Consider the following 16,913-nt stretch of genomic DNA (forward strand, 5'->3'; position numbering starts at 1 on the left):
TAAAAAGACAGTCTTCTAAAACTTCATATTGTTGAAAATAGTTGAGAAAGTGTCAATGTAAAAGGCAGAATTTTATTTCTAGAAGTCTTCATCAATGAAGAGTTCACTTTTTTTGTAGTTTCTCTTAATTTAACTTCACTGATACAGTGTAAGGTGCTGAACTAGTTGTCAAGTAAAGTTAACTTCAGTAGTTGATCCTTAAACAGTGTTAAAGTGTTTCTTCAGTTTTTCTCCCCATGTGTCTTCCTGAACTCACCGGGACCTTTCTCCTTGGGGTTTAGGGATATGTAGAGGAAACAAAGATGAGTCTGGCTTAAAAGATACGATGACAGTCAATGACCTGAAATTGGCCATTGTCATCAAGGGAGCAGGCAGTGCAGAAGCTCAGGTCCAGCTCACGAGGGCACCTTCCCCATTTTACAGGTGAACCCATGCTTTGCATTGTCTCTCACAACCTGTTCCTCACCTGTTCTCCATCTCCTCCTCGACCATTTCAGTTTACATCCCATAATGATCAAAGTCTTCAGTAACAGAGGCAGCAGAGAGGGCATCTGATGCTTGCTTTTATCATCTTTTTAAAGTGATTTATATACTATTAGATTGTCTTCTGTTATCAGCCATTGCAGATGGGTGCCCCCCATAATCTGTTAAGTCCAACATTGTTTCTTCAAGTTCCAGTGAAGGAGGACATTCATCGGTCTTCCCTGGGGGAAAGGATCCTTCTATTTGGTTTTCTTCCACTGCTGGATTCCATCCACACACCTGGAAAGTTGCTTGGCGTGTAACGAGAGCTCAGTAAATATTTGTTGACTGATTGGAGAGGCCAAGTTATTTACATTTTATGTATCAGTATAAAACCTGGTTTTTATCACAGAGGCCATAAAACATCTTAAATGAGAGGAAAGCTTTACTGATAAAGCAGAAGATTGTGAGGAAATGGATTTGTTTTGGGGCTATTTAGCTTTGGGGAGATCAGTCAAAATTGGCATCCCCTCTTCTGCTTCTCCTCAAAATCCTTCCTCATTTTAAGACTCCTTCAAATGCCAACCCTTCTTTAAAGCCTTCTGCTGTTGTACCCCTATTTTAGAATTGTCTTTTTCTCTTTTAGCATTTTTCATGCACACTTTTGGGCACAGAAAGTCCTTGAGTATAAGGATCATGAGGAATTCAACTTGGTCTCCCCAATGTTACTTGACACATGTTAGGGTTTTTTTTAATTAAGATTAAACCATTTTATTAATGCTTAAATTTGTATGCTGAAAGGGAAGTAATTGGCAAGGAATTCAAGACACTTTTATGAAGATTGTTTTTCAGAAATTCACACTTGGAGCACTCCGTAGAGCAATTGTTGATGTACAAAGCTAGAACTGACTAAAACACTGGCCCCTGTCTTTGGCAGATTATTATTTGTTCTATCTGATGGCATCTACTCTCCTCTTAAAAAAAAAAAAAAAAAGGGAAGAGAAAGAAACCGTCCACAAATGGAAACTCCACAACCTCCCTTTTTGTATAGGGTAAAGAGATGATTAGCACCCACTGTAGGCCAGCCAGGCCACTCTGCTCCCCAGTGTTTGCAGGGTTCACTCCTGTCGATCAGGCCTCAGATCAGATGTCACCTCCTCCAGGAGGCCTTCCCTGACTGCACTGCTCAAAGGCACTGTCTCCTCCACAGCACTTAGACCACCTGAAGTTACTGGGTGTCTCTTGACTGTCTGCCTCTCCACTTCTAGACTCTGAGCTCTGTGAAGGCACAGAGCATTGTCTTGCTCTGTTGCCAGTGAAGAACAATGCTTGGGACTAGTCCTGGAGTGGTAGGAACTCAAAAAAAGATGTGTAGCATGAATAAGAACATTATTTCATTTAATCCTCATTTAAAAAAAAAACCCTCAAGACAGATACTACCACTTCCCCTTTTACAGATGAAAAAACTGAACTCAGGTCATGTAACATCCTGAGATCACGACATGCCCGGTAAATGGCAGACTGACTAAGAATGTGGCCTCTCTTTGCCAGTTCACACTATTTAATAAACGCTTGCCATGTGACTGCATGAGTGCATTTCCAGCGTAAATATAACATTTTTGGCAAAATTTAACTCTGTCTTTACTGTAGGGTAGAGATCGTCTTGCCTTGATGTACAGGGAGTCAGGCCAGGTGCACTCTTTCCTTCCTTTGCTGTGATTTCCATCTCTGCTAGCAAAGGAATAGGCTTGGAATAATGATGGTAGGGGCTGTGGCACTGACTCCCCTTCTGCATCGAGAGATCCCCTCCTATGAAGGTCTGTGGCCAGATGGGCCTGGTCTTGTCAGCTGTAACTGACCACTCACTCAAATGGGGGAATTGAGCCTGTCTCAGGGGGTCTGAATGGGTGTGCAGGGTCGGGGTTAAGAATGAAATCAGACCTATGTTATGAATTCTGGGAAGAGGACTACTTTTTTTTTTTCTTGTTTTGACTTTCTAGTCTTAACTACAAATAGGGATTAAGTCTTATCAACTCACTGAATTTTGGCAGCACTGAAAATGGTAGTGATGGATCAGTACTTGCCTCCTTGCTAACAAAAAAAAAACAGAGAAAAGAAAGAGATAAACAGCACCTCTTGAAATGTTGCGGCCACTTCTGTTGCTTTCGGCCTTTTTATCTAGTTTATCTGACTTTAACTTAGGGGTTGTCTGCTTAAATATGAAACTGAATCTTTCCTGATCCTTTCTTCCGTTTTCAGTTGCAGCTCCAGTAGAAAAGACAATATCTGGTGAAAAAGCATCGAGCACTCCATCCTCTGAGACACAGGAGGAGTTTGTGGATGACTTCCGAGTTGGGGAGCGAGTTTGGGTGAATGGGAATAAGCCTGGATTTATCCAGTTTCTAGGAGAAACCCAGTTTGCACCAGGCCAGTGGGCCGGGATTGTTCTCGATGAACCCATAGGCAAGAATGATGGTTCGGTGGCAGGAGTTCGGTATTTCCAGTGTGAGCCTTTAAAGGGCATCTTCACCCGACCGTCGAAGCTGACAAGGAAGGTGCAGGCAGAAGATGAAGCTAACGGCCTTCAGACGACCCACGCGTCCAGGGCGGCTTCGCCTCTGTCCACGTCCGCGGCCAGCATGGTGTCCTCCTCCCCAGTCCCTGCCTCAAACGTTCCCCATAAATCGTCCCAGCCCCCGGCCAAGGAACCTTCAGCTGCATCTCAGATCAGCAACCTTACAAAAACTGCCAGTGAATCCATCTCCAACCTCTCCGAGGCCGGCTCAATCAAGAAAGGGGAAAGAGAGCTCAAAATTGGAGACCGAGTGTTGGTGAGTTCACAGACCTTCCGAGGTCGTTGTGTTGAGCTGAGAGATGACCACTGGAGTGGGTGGAAACACACACACACACACACACACACACACACACGCTGGCTGAGGATCTGTTCTGTGGGGATGACTGCTCACCTACAAAGTAATCAGCTTTTCTGTTTCTGTTTATGTATAAACACGCAACAGATTAGAAACTGGCTTTGTAGTTTGCGCGTAGTAAAAGTGTAGGTTTGCAATGATCAACTCTAGTTTTAGCTTCCAGTTTAGCCAAAAGAATATTGAGATTTTAGCTTGTAAAGATTAAGGTAGCTTTACTTGACGAAACAAGCTCAGAGGTGGACTTGGATTCTTTTTTTTTTTTTTAAGATTTTTTTTTTTTCTTTCTGGTTTTTAATTTTTGCTCTAAGGGTAGTGAGTGTGTAGATATGAGATCCTGTTTCCTTAAGTGTCTTGGAGAACTCAGACATCACGGAATGTTACTTCAGAATTTCTGTGCCTTTTAAATGATAGGTTTAGGTCTCGGAAAAGGAAGGAAATGTACAGTAGGTTCTGTTTCACTAATAAGCAGGAAACGCAGTGTATAAGGTCACAGGCTGTGCATTCTAGAACCCCTGACTTTACGACCCAGCAATTGTTATTCTTTGTTTGTTTGTTTGTTTTAAATGAGAGGCAGTGTAGCAGCGCTAAAAACACAGGCTGAGTCCAGCCTTGCCTTTGTGACCTCAGCAAGTTATTTAACTTCTTTGTTTTCTCATGTGAAAATGAGGCTGAATCATAGCGCTAACCTCACAGCACTGTCATGAGGATTAAACGAGGGGATACATATAAAAGTCTGAGCAGTGCCTGGTACCCAGTCAACACGCAAGAAATGGTAGTGATGTTCCTCGCTGATGAAAATTTAAAGCTTCACTATTCCACTTTTTCAACACTTTAGTCACTCCAGTTCAAGGCACGTGGCTTGTCTGAGGTCTCTGACCCTGTGCCCTTTCGGTTACCTTTCTGAGTTCAACAGCCGTCAAATTCCATCGGGCCCGGAGGCTCCCATTAATGCCGTAGGGAGAGAAGAATGGCCGCCATCCTCAAGAGTGCGCTGTGCCCCTCCTGTCATGTTTCAAAGGTGTGATGGGGTGGCCCCCCCCGGAACTGATGAGGAAACAGGCTCTAAGAAGTACAGTCACTTGCCCAGGGTCTTGCCCAGCCTGAAGGGTGGTAAACCTGCCGTTGAAGTTTGGGGATTTTTACTCCAGAACCTGTTATGTAGAGTTGATGATTGATAGTATAATTTAAAAATTGGAAGTATATGTGATTGTGTTAGTCTTATAGACAAGGAAACTTAAGCCCAGAGAAAGGAAGTGACGACCTTGAGTCACATGTGTGTCCAAGGCAGGTATTAGGTTTAGAATCCAGGACTTCTGCCTCCCCGTCCTGTAGCGTCGCGAATCCAGGAGCCCCTGCACGCCTGTGGGAGGCCTTTAATACCTTCAGGGGGTTCCTTCTGGATCTCTTGGTTTCAAGGTCAGCAGGTTCCTTCTTCCAGTTATGGTAATCATGAGTTTCAGAGGTCAATGCTTCCGAACGTCGAACGTTCTTAAAACAGCATTTCAGGGCTAAGCAGCTCAGCCTGTAACTCGACTCTCTAGACCTCACTCGCTGCACCAGTTCTGAATTTGGCACGGCTGCAGTGAAGGTTTTTTGATGCTATTTTCCCCCTTTGTACTTTATAGATGGTGCTGCCATGAATGCCCTTTAACATTTGTGTGTGTGTATCTCTTACTGCCCTAGGATCAGTTTATAGAGATGGAATTACTAGGTCAAAGGGCATAGGCACTTTTAGGCTCCTGGTACATACTTATCTAGTAAGCTTTGGTTAAATCAGAAGCCCGTTACCTCGGCGCAGGACTGCTTTGCAGACTACGCTGCAGGGTATGTGCAACGCCATTCTGAGTGCTTAGCTGTAAATGAAATGGGAAAGCGCGTGGCGAGCTTTCAAAGCAAGTTTGCCTTCCCACCAGCCAAAGGTGATTAAAATACTGGTCACGTCAGTCAAGTCTTATGCTGCTTGGCTGATAAAACAGACAAGATCAGGATGGTTTAGCTCACAACAAAATGCTTCCATGAGGACGTAATGATTGAAGTAGACCTGAAGGAGACTAGGAATTGGCCAGGCAGAAGGGATGGCCGTGGCAGGAGGGAACATTCTAGCAGAGGGATTGGCAGGCTCCTCAGATGGGAGGGAGTTGGCACGTTTGTGGAAGAGGCCCATGTCCTTCCCCGGGACCCCCATGCAGGAGCTTCCCCATGCAGGGTGCATTTCGTCACTGATCCCCCCTCTCTACTATGTCTGTATTATGGGGGTGGGAAATGAGACTCGTTGCCAGGTGGCGTCCGCAGGGACTGGTGTCAGAGGGCCTGTAAGGGTAGGGTATGTGAAGGATTTTGACCTTAAGAGCAGCAAGAGTGGTAAGTGGTGTGGTTAGATTTGTAGTTTGGACAAGATGACTCCGGCTGCTTTGTAAAGGATGGACTGAGGTGGTGGAGAGTGGATTTGGGCTGGTCACTCTTGGAAGAAGTTGAATGTCGAAGGAGAGTAGAGATGTCAGGCTGATGCCGGAGGAGTGCTGGATCCAGAGAAGGTGTATTTACAAAGACGGTGGAGTCCACAGTGTTTATATTCTGACTAATGTGATCCAGACCAGAGGAACAGGTGGCAGACACAGTAGAGAGGGGGGATCAGTGGTGAAATGCACCCTGAGTACACACAGGGATGGCTTTGACTTTGATTGAGACATAGGGCGAGACTTCCTCCCTTTTCATAGGAAGGAAGCAGAAGATTCTGCAGATGCAGATTGGGTTTTTGAGGTTTGAATGGCATATTTGTAGGAAAATTTTAATGACATGTTCAAAACTAGTGTACTTGGGAAAGAATTTGTAGCTGTAAGTCTTAAGTCATGAGTGTGTTATTGGAGGCAGTAAATGATTTACTGCCTTTGGTTAGTATTTCTAGGAGAAATTAAAGGAGTACCTTAGAGTTATAGTATTTTAGAGCTGGAAAGGCTCTTTTGAGATCACCAAGTGCCTCTTTTTGCTTAGAGTGCTGAAGCCCAGAGAAGAAGTGTGACTTGCTTCAGGTGGCATGTGATGTATGTGCACACATACCCCACGGCCTCTTACTCCCAGTTCCTGTGTTTCTTCTACTTTATCATGCTGCCTTGTTTAATAGAGATCTTTGATTTAGAAATGTAAAACATTTTGACTTCCAAATTAGTGTCTTAAGGAAATTAGATTTAGAAATTGAAACTGACCTCGAATTTTCCTAATTAAATGAAATTCTGCTGGCAACTTAAATGTACATGGATGGATGAATTTATCAAGACGATGAAGGTGTGTGTGTGTGTGTATATATATACATATACACAATGGAATATTACTCAGCCATAAAAAGAATGAAATCTTGCCGTGAGTGACAACATCGATGGACCTAGAGGGCATTATGTTAAGTGAAGTAAGTCTAACAGAGAAATACTGTATGATTTCACTTGTATTATGTGGAATCTAAAAAATAAAAACAAATGAACAAACATGATGAAACAAACAAGACTCATTCACAGATACAGAGAACAAACTGGTGGTTGCCAGGGGAGAGGGGAGGGTGGGCGGGCGAGGCACGAAGGAGGCACAAGCCTCCCTGCTCCTGGGCCCCAGTGCGGTAAGTGAGCTCTGTCCCTGAGGGCCAGGCAGAGTTGCTGATAACAGACCCACCTGCCTCCTTCCCATCTCTCTCTGGCTTCTCTGTTCCCATTTGTCCTCATGAATATTCCATGGATCCTGATGGATGAAGATTGCTTTTGTCGGTCCTCTGGGACGGGCTGCTTTGGGTTGATGCCGTGGTTCACCTGGCTCGCAGAGACTTACCTCTTTCCAGCCTGGACATCCCTGGGGGAACTAATTACACCGAGTGTTTCTGAGATGATCTTGCTGCATTTTTGGGAGTATTCGCTATTTCGAGGATGTGATGTCAGACTCTTAAGGAACTTGACCGACTTCCAGCTGTTCTGTTTCAGCATGGTTGTGTCCGCGTCTGGGACTCTGTGTTCGGTGCCTCTAATTCTTAGCTTATGACCACATGTGGGAAGGAAGCTACTTACTAGCCTTTTGTTTTTAAAGTAACAAGCTTTCTCTTTCTCTGAGCTGCTCCCAGGACTCTTAAACTAAGAATCTTATGGCATAAATCTGTAGGTCTTTTGAATACTGTGAAAGGGAAAAATATCTTTCTGAGATTTAAAAAAAAATATAAGTTATTTTGCTTGTGTTTGAGTCTTAAATAACTACAGTTCATTCAGTATGTACTTTTTTATGTCTTTCTTCATTTGTTCAACATCGTTTGTGAGATTTATCTATAATGAGTAGACTTAAAACACACAGTGAGGTCATATTATACATCATTTTACAGTATATTTTGGTAGATTTGGGGCATTTCTATGCTAGTAAATATAACTCTTCATTTAAAATAATAAGCATGCTTTTACTATCACACTGTTTGGGGTACCTGGTTTAATCTTAGGTCCTTGGGTTGCTCCCCCTTTTCCCCCAAAAAATGAAATTTGAGAGTCAAAGAATATATAAATATTTAAAATTGTAATATTGCCAAAGTGTAGTCCAAAAAGCCTCTATTGTTTTATGTTCCCACAAAGAGTGTACAAGTATACCCTTTGTAATAATTTGCTTCCTTCTATTTTTCTGAGTCTTCTTACCAGTGACTTATAACCCCCAAATCTATGAGTCTGGCCGTGACCTCCATTGGGCGTTTGTTTGTCATCTACCTAGGGGGTTCTGGGGCTCCTTTGGGGTGGAGGTTTGTGCTTTGCTGAAGCTGTTCTTTGCACGGTGGCCTCTCTGTCCCTTGATTGCTGATAGAGTTGTTGTTCATAGGAGGATCTTATTTTGTATGATCCAAAGTTGAGAAGGCTCCACATGTTCACATTATGTTAACAACTCTTTTCTGGACAGCTTGGCTGAAATGTTGAGATCTTTTTCAGCACCATAGTCTTTACTTAGCCTAATTCCTTTGCAATGAGGATTACTGCAGATTTGAATTCTTTTTTCTTTTTTCTTAATTTAAAAAAATAAAAAAAATTTTTTTTATTGAAGGACAGTTAATTACAGTGTGTCTATCTCTGGTGTACAGCACAATATCCCAGTCTTGAGGAATTATTTTTTTCTGATTTTAGTTTTGCTTTTTTTCATTTTCAATTTCCAGAAGCCTTAAATCTTACCGAGGATAGCCCTGTGGGATTGTCTCAGAGGGAAATGCAGAGACACACTGCAGATGAGCCGCTGGCTGCGGCAGCTTCCTCTTATCCGTGCCCAGCAGGGTTTAGTGGAGTCACATCTTAGCAGTTCCCAGCGCTCCTCCTCCTGCCCTTGCTTTCAGCTGTGAGCGGGTAGGATACGAGTGCTTATTACCCACCTCACTTCTGAGGCTTGGGAGTGCATAAGCTCATCCGCCCGTGGGAGTGCCCGTCTTTGGTTTTACTCCCCATCCTCCTCGCTCCAGCCCCCTCGTCCTGAGCGGCCTTGATGTAGGTAGGCCGTCATCCTCTGCACCTGGACCTGCAGACTGCTGCCATGTGCTAGCCTGGTCTCTCCTCAGTTCTGCTCTTCACACAGTCAGAGTGATGCGCTGAAAGCTGTTCCCCTGCATGGTGGTGTCCTGTCTGCCTACACCAGTGCTCTTTTCACAGTCTTGAAAGTTTTCTACAGGGCTCAGTACCTGGGCTTGGCTGATCACCGTGAAATTAGGTTCTTTTTGCAAACCTAAGCCAGTGTCTTAACACCAAAGACATCAAAGCTGGTATCTGTGCCTTGAGAACTTTGACTAGGCCCTGGGGCTTGGGGGTTTCTGGGTTGAGGAGGCAGTTTACCCTGACAAGCTCTGGGACTTAGAGGAGAGTCTGACCACTGCCCAGGCCTGCGTCTAGTGTTTAAATGCCTGTTGCTAGACCACATCTTCCAACATCTAATACTGCTTTTGTGAATTCTTGAAGCATAATTACAAAAATATCTTGAGCCTGAGACTCTTTGTAACTTATGAAACATGTAGATTAGAAAAGTAGACTTTGCTAATATCATTTTGGTCAAGTGGGATACTTTTTAATCTTAGTGCTGTATCATAATGTGATTGGCAGTTCAATAGTCTACACTTCCATCAACCTCAGGGCTAGTAGGGGTTCATTTTGGGGGAGGTGTCGGTTAAATGTTTAAACAGTTACAAGTAGATTTTTTTAAAGTGAAATATTTGGGGGTGGTATAGCTCAGTGGTAGAGCACATGCTTAGCATGCATGAGGCCCTGGGTTCAATCCCCAGTACTTTCATTAAAAAAATTTTTTTTGAAGAAAAAAAGTGAACTATTTGTAGAAGTACATTTGCCTAAACTGCCTATTTTGAAAATCATAACCATGGAATACACTGAGTTTTGTTGCTTTTTTGTTTCATTGGTGTTTTCAGGAGTTTATGCAAAGTGTTTTGAATAGGAGTGTACAGGGATAGAAAAATGTAGAAATTTTCTTTGCAGGTTCCCAGGGATGGAGAATGGATTTGTTTGACTTCTTCCTAGTTCCCAGATAACCTTTTGCAAGAGACATTTGTGCGTACACAGTATGCTTAGCTGTTACACGTTGGCTCATTTCTCGTGGTAGTCCTCTAGAAGCACTGCGAGTAGTATGACGAAATTAATCTGGTGGTTGGGCATACTGGTGTCTCTGTACATCTTGGTACGTCTTTTAAAAAGTAGATAAAGAAATGCTGTGTGACACCCAGGTGGCATTTTGGTTTTCTGTATTGCTAGCCCCTCAGGGGATCCCACACATTCCTACTGCTCTAATGTACATCCATTACCCCTGTCTTTTATTTTAAGCTAAACATATCTTATATTTATCTCCTTTTAAAAATAGTTTTATGAAGGTATAATTTATGCATCCATTGTAAGTGTACAATTCAGTGATTTTTAATGCATGCATGTATAGGGTTATGCAGTCACTGTAATCCACCCCAGAAGTTCCCTCATGCCAGTTTGCAAGTCATTTTCCGCCTCTCACCTCCAGCCCCAGGCGATCACTGATCTGCCTTCTGTCTCTGTAGATTTGCCTTTCAAGATTATTTCCTATAAGTGCCTCTTTATAATATGTAGTTTTGTAATGTCTGCTTCTTTTGCTTAGCATAGTGTTTTAAAGGTTCACTGCTCTTTATGACTGGATATATTCCGTTTTAGGGATATACCACATTTATCTACTCACCTATTTATTTAGTTTTAATTTAAAAAATTTTAAAGGAATTCATGCTTATAGTTTAACATGTCACATTTTTGGTGCTTATAATCTTATATTAAAGGGCAGTTCTATGCCTACTCTCTATGGTAACAAGTTAACCCCCCCCCCCGTTTCTTGGTATTCTCGGGGTCCTGGATCCTGAAGGAGTTACTATGCTTTTCAGAGAGGAAGCGTCATTTCAAGAGTGAGAAGCACAAGTCAAGCATAACTTCTAACTGGTGTCTTCCTCACTGTGTTATCTTTTGTTTCCCTGCTCCAGGGGAGTTGGAAGTAGAATATCCATTGTACATCATCTGCTCTTTTAGTTTTTTAAAGGGATTTACTTACCATCATATTTTATAGATTGAGAGAATCGAAATGATGACATAAAGGGAATAGTGAAAGAAATGGACTGTTTATTTGGCCTAGAGAAAACTTGCCGGCTGTAACAGCTGTATTTAACTCCCAGTAAGTACGTGAGTGTCTGCTGTGTGCCACGCATTTTTCTAGGTGCTATAGATTTGGCAGTGACCCAGACCAGCGCAGTGTTATCTAATGGATGTCCCACTGCGTTTAAAATCTAAATCTAAATCCCTTCTGAAGACCTGTAGGGCCTGATGATCTGAGCCTGCCCACCCTTCCCACCTCAGCCCTCCGCTCACCTCCCTTCTCACTCCACTGCAGCTACACTGGCCTCCTTGCTGTTTCTTCAGTGCCCGGACTCGTTCCCACCTTAGGATTTGCTCTTTCTTCTGCTTGGAATGTTCGGCTCCCAGGTCTTGGCAGGACTGATGTCTTATAGTCCTTGAGTCTTGGCTCAGAGGTCATCTCAAAGATCCTTTCCCTGTCCCCCCAACTAAAGGCCCTTCCCAGCATCATCACATTCCCATGTTGTGTTTTTCATAGCCATCTACGTATTTAAAGTGATCTTCTCATTTAGTTATGTGTTCGTTGTCTTATCTTCCCCTGACCAGGATGTAGGCTCCATGAAAGACTGGAAACTTTGATCTCATTCACTGTCTTATCCCCAGCACGTAGAACCATGCCCGCCCGGCACATAGTAGGTACTCACAAAATAGTACTGAAGGAATCAGAGGGTTTTAAATACTGTTGTCGCATTATACCCTTCAAGGGGAGGAGTAGCACTGTGAAGTGTGACAAGAGGTGCTGTTCGGCCCAGGGGATGAAAACCGGGCCGTGTGGATCTTACCTTTCTTGTGGGAGAGGCGCCCAGTAGGGCTGCCCGAAGTTGGATGGCTCTCTAGTTGAGGTAACGTTCAGTACCTGCACTGGCACGGTCATCTCCCAGGTGATTAAGTTTTACGTCAGGGCTAAATTTATATTTGGTAAACTCCAATTGGCCTTATTTATCTTTTTAAATGAGCTGCTTAATTTATAATATGGCAAATAAGATGCCATCTCGCAAAATTCTGTTGCTCACAGAGTCCCTGTGAAACAGTCCCTTGTGACCACTCATTGGATGTTTTATAGCTTCATGAGCTGAGGCACAGTGAGGTTAAACTGCTTGTTTGGGACTTGATAAGTAGATGGGAGAGTTCAGAGAGGGTTAAATGTTTCCTGTTTCCTGTTTGTGGACCCATTCATTAGCCCAGCAGAATTTGTCAGGGTTTTGTTCCACAAGGTAAGTTTACAAGGAGGGTGTTAGTCTCTGTTCCCACAGCATTTCATAGAAACCTCTTAAAGTGCTTGTCACTTTTTACTGGAATTATTTGTTTGAATTTCTCTGTCAGTGGCCAACGCTGTATTCTGTCTGTTTGTATCCTAAGGGCCCAGGCATGCAAGAAATACATATTGAATAAATGAGTGAGAACTTAAAAATCTGAGATTTGCTAAACCATGGACACAGCTAGGTTTTCCTTTAGCTGAGTTTCTAGTTTAAATTAATTTGGTCTCCAGTAGTGATTTCTAATGTTGACTTAATGTTGACCACAGTGTTAGGAGTTACGTATTCTGAAAGTAAAGAGAATGAGTGGTAGTTATTTGTGCTGGCCATTTTGATTTTGTTTTTGTTTCAATGTTGTAAAATTTTTTTCTTTAATAATCTTGATATCTGCCCCTAAAACATAGATTTGAAAACTGTGGCTTATACTTAATGTAAATGCACGTACTAGAATACTCTGGGTTCTCTGGACACATGAGAAGTGAAATGTAACTTGATAAAATCATGTTTAAATGTTTAGAAAAAAATTTGACTTAACAATGATTAAACAGAAAAGAGTTTGAGTGATTTTTGGACTTCATGGGACTTCCTCTGTTGAATAATTACTAAAGATCTATTATAGGGAAAAAGGAAAGCATATTATCTGTTGGATGAGTCAAGAATTCCAAGTTAGGTGGGAGGAAAAAGCATAAGAAGACTGCTCATTCTAGGAAGTAGTAAGCATCCATTTGAAACAAACTGAATGGCATCTTTTTTTTTTTTATTTTCAGGCATTTTTAATTTTGTAGGTAATATTCTATTACCTACATTTAGAGAAAAGTTGCTGATCTGTTATTTGTGGTAATTTGTTACAAAGCTTCTGACCTGGATGAAGCCTGTGGATTGTTTAGAGAATTTACTGCCCACAGCCTGTTAGACGCCTCCCAGTAAAACAATTGTCAGGACAGTGACTTAGACTCACCCGCAAAGAATTCAACAGATCATCCGAGGAGATTGCATCATCTTTAACTAATGTGCTGGGTTCTGCTCATGTGACGCTGGCTAGCCTGCTGCTCTGAGAGGACGGGGCAAGCAGGGGCCAGCTGTGTGTGGGGGGCTGTTGGTACAGTCCGTGGTTACCGGAGGGGTGTTAAAGGTCCCGTCTGCTGGATCTGGAGCTGGTCCTGTCCTCAGCACGGGCACCCTGGCTGTCTATCTGACCCGGCACTGAGCAGTTTTATGTGGATCTTTTTGTTTAATCCTCTCAGCTGTCCTATAATTATTCCCAGTTTGCTTATGAGGAAACTAAGATTTAGAAATTGAGCGACTTGACTAATTAACAGACTAGAGCCCAGGCTTAGTCTATGTTTAGCATATTTCATCCTTTGCTTACTTCTGAGCCATCTTTTTCAGCCGTGGAGTATCTTTTTTCCTTTTTGTGGGTTTACATGGAAAAGTGGCCTCTTCTGGGTAGTGCCCCGCGGAGAAGGTCACCTTTCATTTCTTCAGCAGAGGTGTGTTGAGTGCTTCCTGGGCTCGGCACAGTGGGGTTCCTGCGTGGCGTTTCTCCAGCCTCCAGCTCCCTCCTTCCTCAGTGACACCGACCATGGCCCCAGGACGTTTCTGGAGTGTCCGGGCGCTCCTGCCCTCTGTCCGTCCTGTCCGGGGTACTTTAAACCATAACTGCTTTGGTTCCTCCGATCAGTTTCACAGAGTTTCTCTTGCAGAGAAAAAGTATATAGCTTTGAGGCTTTAACACTTTCCATCTTCAACAAAGGTTAAATGCAGTTGGAAAAAAACGTTTATCATCTCAAACTCACAGAAAGCTATATTCAGAGAAAAATTAGAAACAAATGCCCTTGGTATTAAAAAGTAAATTAGTATTGGTCTTAAGACATTAGGGAGAAAAGAGTAATAAACCACAGAGAAGTAGGAAAAAGGAAATAGATAAAAAGTGAATTAAACACAGAACATCAAAAAGAAAAATGAAAACCCTAAAAGCTGGTTTCTTGTAAAGATCAGTAAGTTACCTTCCCAAGGTAAGCTTCATTTAACACAGTCCCATTGGACTTTTAAAAAAATTAGCCAAAATGATTTTTAAATATTAAACGTGTGTAACCTCAGTGTCTCCCAGTAGGGGCTGATTTAATAAATTTCAGTGAAGCCATAGGGTGGAAGGATGTGTGCTTTTAACACAAGGGCGGACGTCCTGTCTTGATGGGGAATAAAGCAAGGTGCAGGCAGTGCGTGCAGTATGCTGGCTTTTGTGTGAAAATGAAAGGGAGGAAGGAAAATATAAATCTAACATGTGCTTTTATATGCATGGAGAAATGCTGGGAGGAATGACGCACTATGAATCAGGAGCGGTGGTCCCCTGTGATGGTGAGAGGGGGCAGGTCCGGACAAGAGTTCAGTCAGAGACACTCTGCCCTTCATCTGTACTTATATTTAACAATTTTTTTTGAACCATGAGAATGTACTGGCTGTTTAAGAATAAATTCTGTTCATTATGAAGAGGTATTTTTTGTTTTGTTTTGTTTTTTGTTTTTGTGGTTTGGAGGATAGTTAGATTTATTTATTTTCAGAGGAGGTGCTGGGGATTGAACCCAGGAGCTCGTGCACATTGAGTGTGAGCTCTACCACTGAGCTAGACCCAACCCCCAAGAGGTTTTTTTTAAATGAATAAGAAAAGTGTGAACATCCCAAACAAAGGCTGGGTGAAGTGCGTGGTACATCTGTACGGTGGGTGCTGAACAACCGCCACGGCATAGCGGGAACACGAGCCAGGATGTCAGCAGTGCCTGCTCTGGCCTCTGCTCTGGTGCAGAGAATACAGGTGGCACGTTTCTTTGCTTCTAATGTTCTTAGTCGCCCACGGTGACCCATCTCTCTTATAATTGGAGAATTTTTTTTTAATTGAAAAAAAAAAGAAACTTAGAAAAAAGAAAATCAAAGAATGTTCAGAGAAGAAGAGCAGTCGGGGAAACCAGCACTAGCAAGTCAGATGCAGACTGTGAAGTAGCGGTAATTAAGATGCTGTGTCAGTAGCACAAATACTGAACTTTTGAAATCTTAATAAGACTCAGCCTCATCTGTGTGTTCTCATGTGCACAAGGGAGAATATGATGAAATGAGTATTTGAAATAAAAAAAGAATGGCAGCGGGGAGGGTAGAGCTCAGTGGCAGAGCACATGCTTACCATGCACGAGGTCCTGGGTTCAATCCCCAGTACCTCCTCTAAAATAAATACATAAGTAGACCTAATCACCCCCCCCAATAAATAAACCTAATCCCCCCCAAACAAAAAGAAACGATGGAACACAGCCCTCAGTTATTGGCTGCAGCTGCAAAGGACCACACTGTAGGATGGTGCCTGTGTTCATCTCTCCATTTTAACTCTCTTCCTCCAGGTTGGTGGCACGAAGGCCGGCGTGGTCCGGTTTCTCGGGGAGACAGACTTCGCGAAGGGGGAGTGGTGTGGCGTGGAGTTAGACGAGCCTCTTGGGAAGAACGACGGGGCTGTTGCTGGAACAAGGTTTGTTCACGGTTGGAATCTCGTCTCCCTCTTGCATGCAAAGGTGTTCAAGCGGGTCCCACCCGCTGTGTGCAATGAAACGGACGCGAATGTTTTGAGGAGCCGGGCTTTTATTTCCTAAGGCTCATCACTGATTTTCTCCCCCGCTAGTACTGGAGTTCTTTCGACTGTCTTTCTTAGTCATATTTGTAATGCATCTGAACAAGCATTCGGCTTATTTATTTATTTTTAAGGCTCTATTTCCTCAGAGCAGTTTTAGGTTCACAGCAGAGCTGAGAGGAAGGTACAGAGATTTCCCACCTACCTCCCCTCTACCCCGCCACATGCACAGCCTCCCTGTCTCCAGCTTCCTGCACCCGAGCCGTGCCTTTATTACAACTGATGGCCCTCCACTGACACATCAGTATCACCTGAAGTCTGTAGTCTGTGTTACAGTAATGACATGATCCCACCACTAGAGGATCATATACAGTATTTTCATTTTATTTTTCTAAATAGAAAGGAAATACTCTGTCGTTCTTTTGGCTTCTCTCCCCTTGATCGCAGTCAACGTCTGAGTGAGTTTCTGGGCATCGGGGGTGGGGGAGTGAAGAGAAGGAAGCTGGCTTTGTTAGGACAAGAAGGCAAAATGTGCCTTCATATCTGACGACGAGAATTCTGTCCTGTGCGAGAGAACTGACAGCAGGCACACCTCTTCCACTGTGAGGGTAACCCCACTCTCGCCTCCCAGGGGTAGGACGGGAGTTAAGTAATGCAAATGAATGCAAGAGGCATTTCCCACACTTCTTTCAGAATGCTTTGACGGCCTTGGGCACTGGTGTGGTATATGATTTTTAGTAGTATGAAGTGTCGTAGGTAACATTTTACTCACAAAATGTATGCGGACTGATCATGAGCGTATAGACCCTATGCCCCAAATACAATCACAGTGCCTGGAGGAGATACATTTTATTGGTGCTACATCAATTATGAAGTCATCCCTTTTTTTTTTTTTTTGCTTTGCATTGTAATTTCTTTTATTCTTTTAATTGATGTATAGTCACTTTACAAGGTGTCACTTTCTGGTGTACAACGTAACGTTTCAGTCATTCACGTACGTACATATGTCTGTTTTCATATT

General features: G+C 43.0%; 1 protein-coding gene across 5 annotated transcripts in view; it reads left to right on the top strand.

The window, feature by feature from the left end:
- Nucleotides 1–16,913, top strand: part of CLIP1 (CAP-Gly domain containing linker protein 1) — a 112,144-nt gene that overhangs the window by 31,143 nt on the left and 64,088 nt on the right. For all 5 annotated transcript variants that reach the window (XM_074356058.1, XM_074356054.1, XM_074356056.1 and 2 more), the window contains exons 3-4: nt 2,722–3,293; nt 15,669–15,793. In XM_074356058.1, coding sequence (XP_074212159.1) covers nt 2,722–3,293; nt 15,669–15,793 — 697 coding nt within the window. The remainder of the gene's footprint in view (nt 1–2,721; nt 3,294–15,668; nt 15,794–16,913) is intronic.

The sequence above is a fragment of the Camelus bactrianus genome, chromosome 32 (assembly GCF_048773025.1).
Source record: "Camelus bactrianus isolate YW-2024 breed Bactrian camel chromosome 32, ASM4877302v1, whole genome shotgun sequence".
Lineage (NCBI taxonomy): Eukaryota > Metazoa > Chordata > Mammalia > Artiodactyla > Camelidae > Camelus > Camelus bactrianus.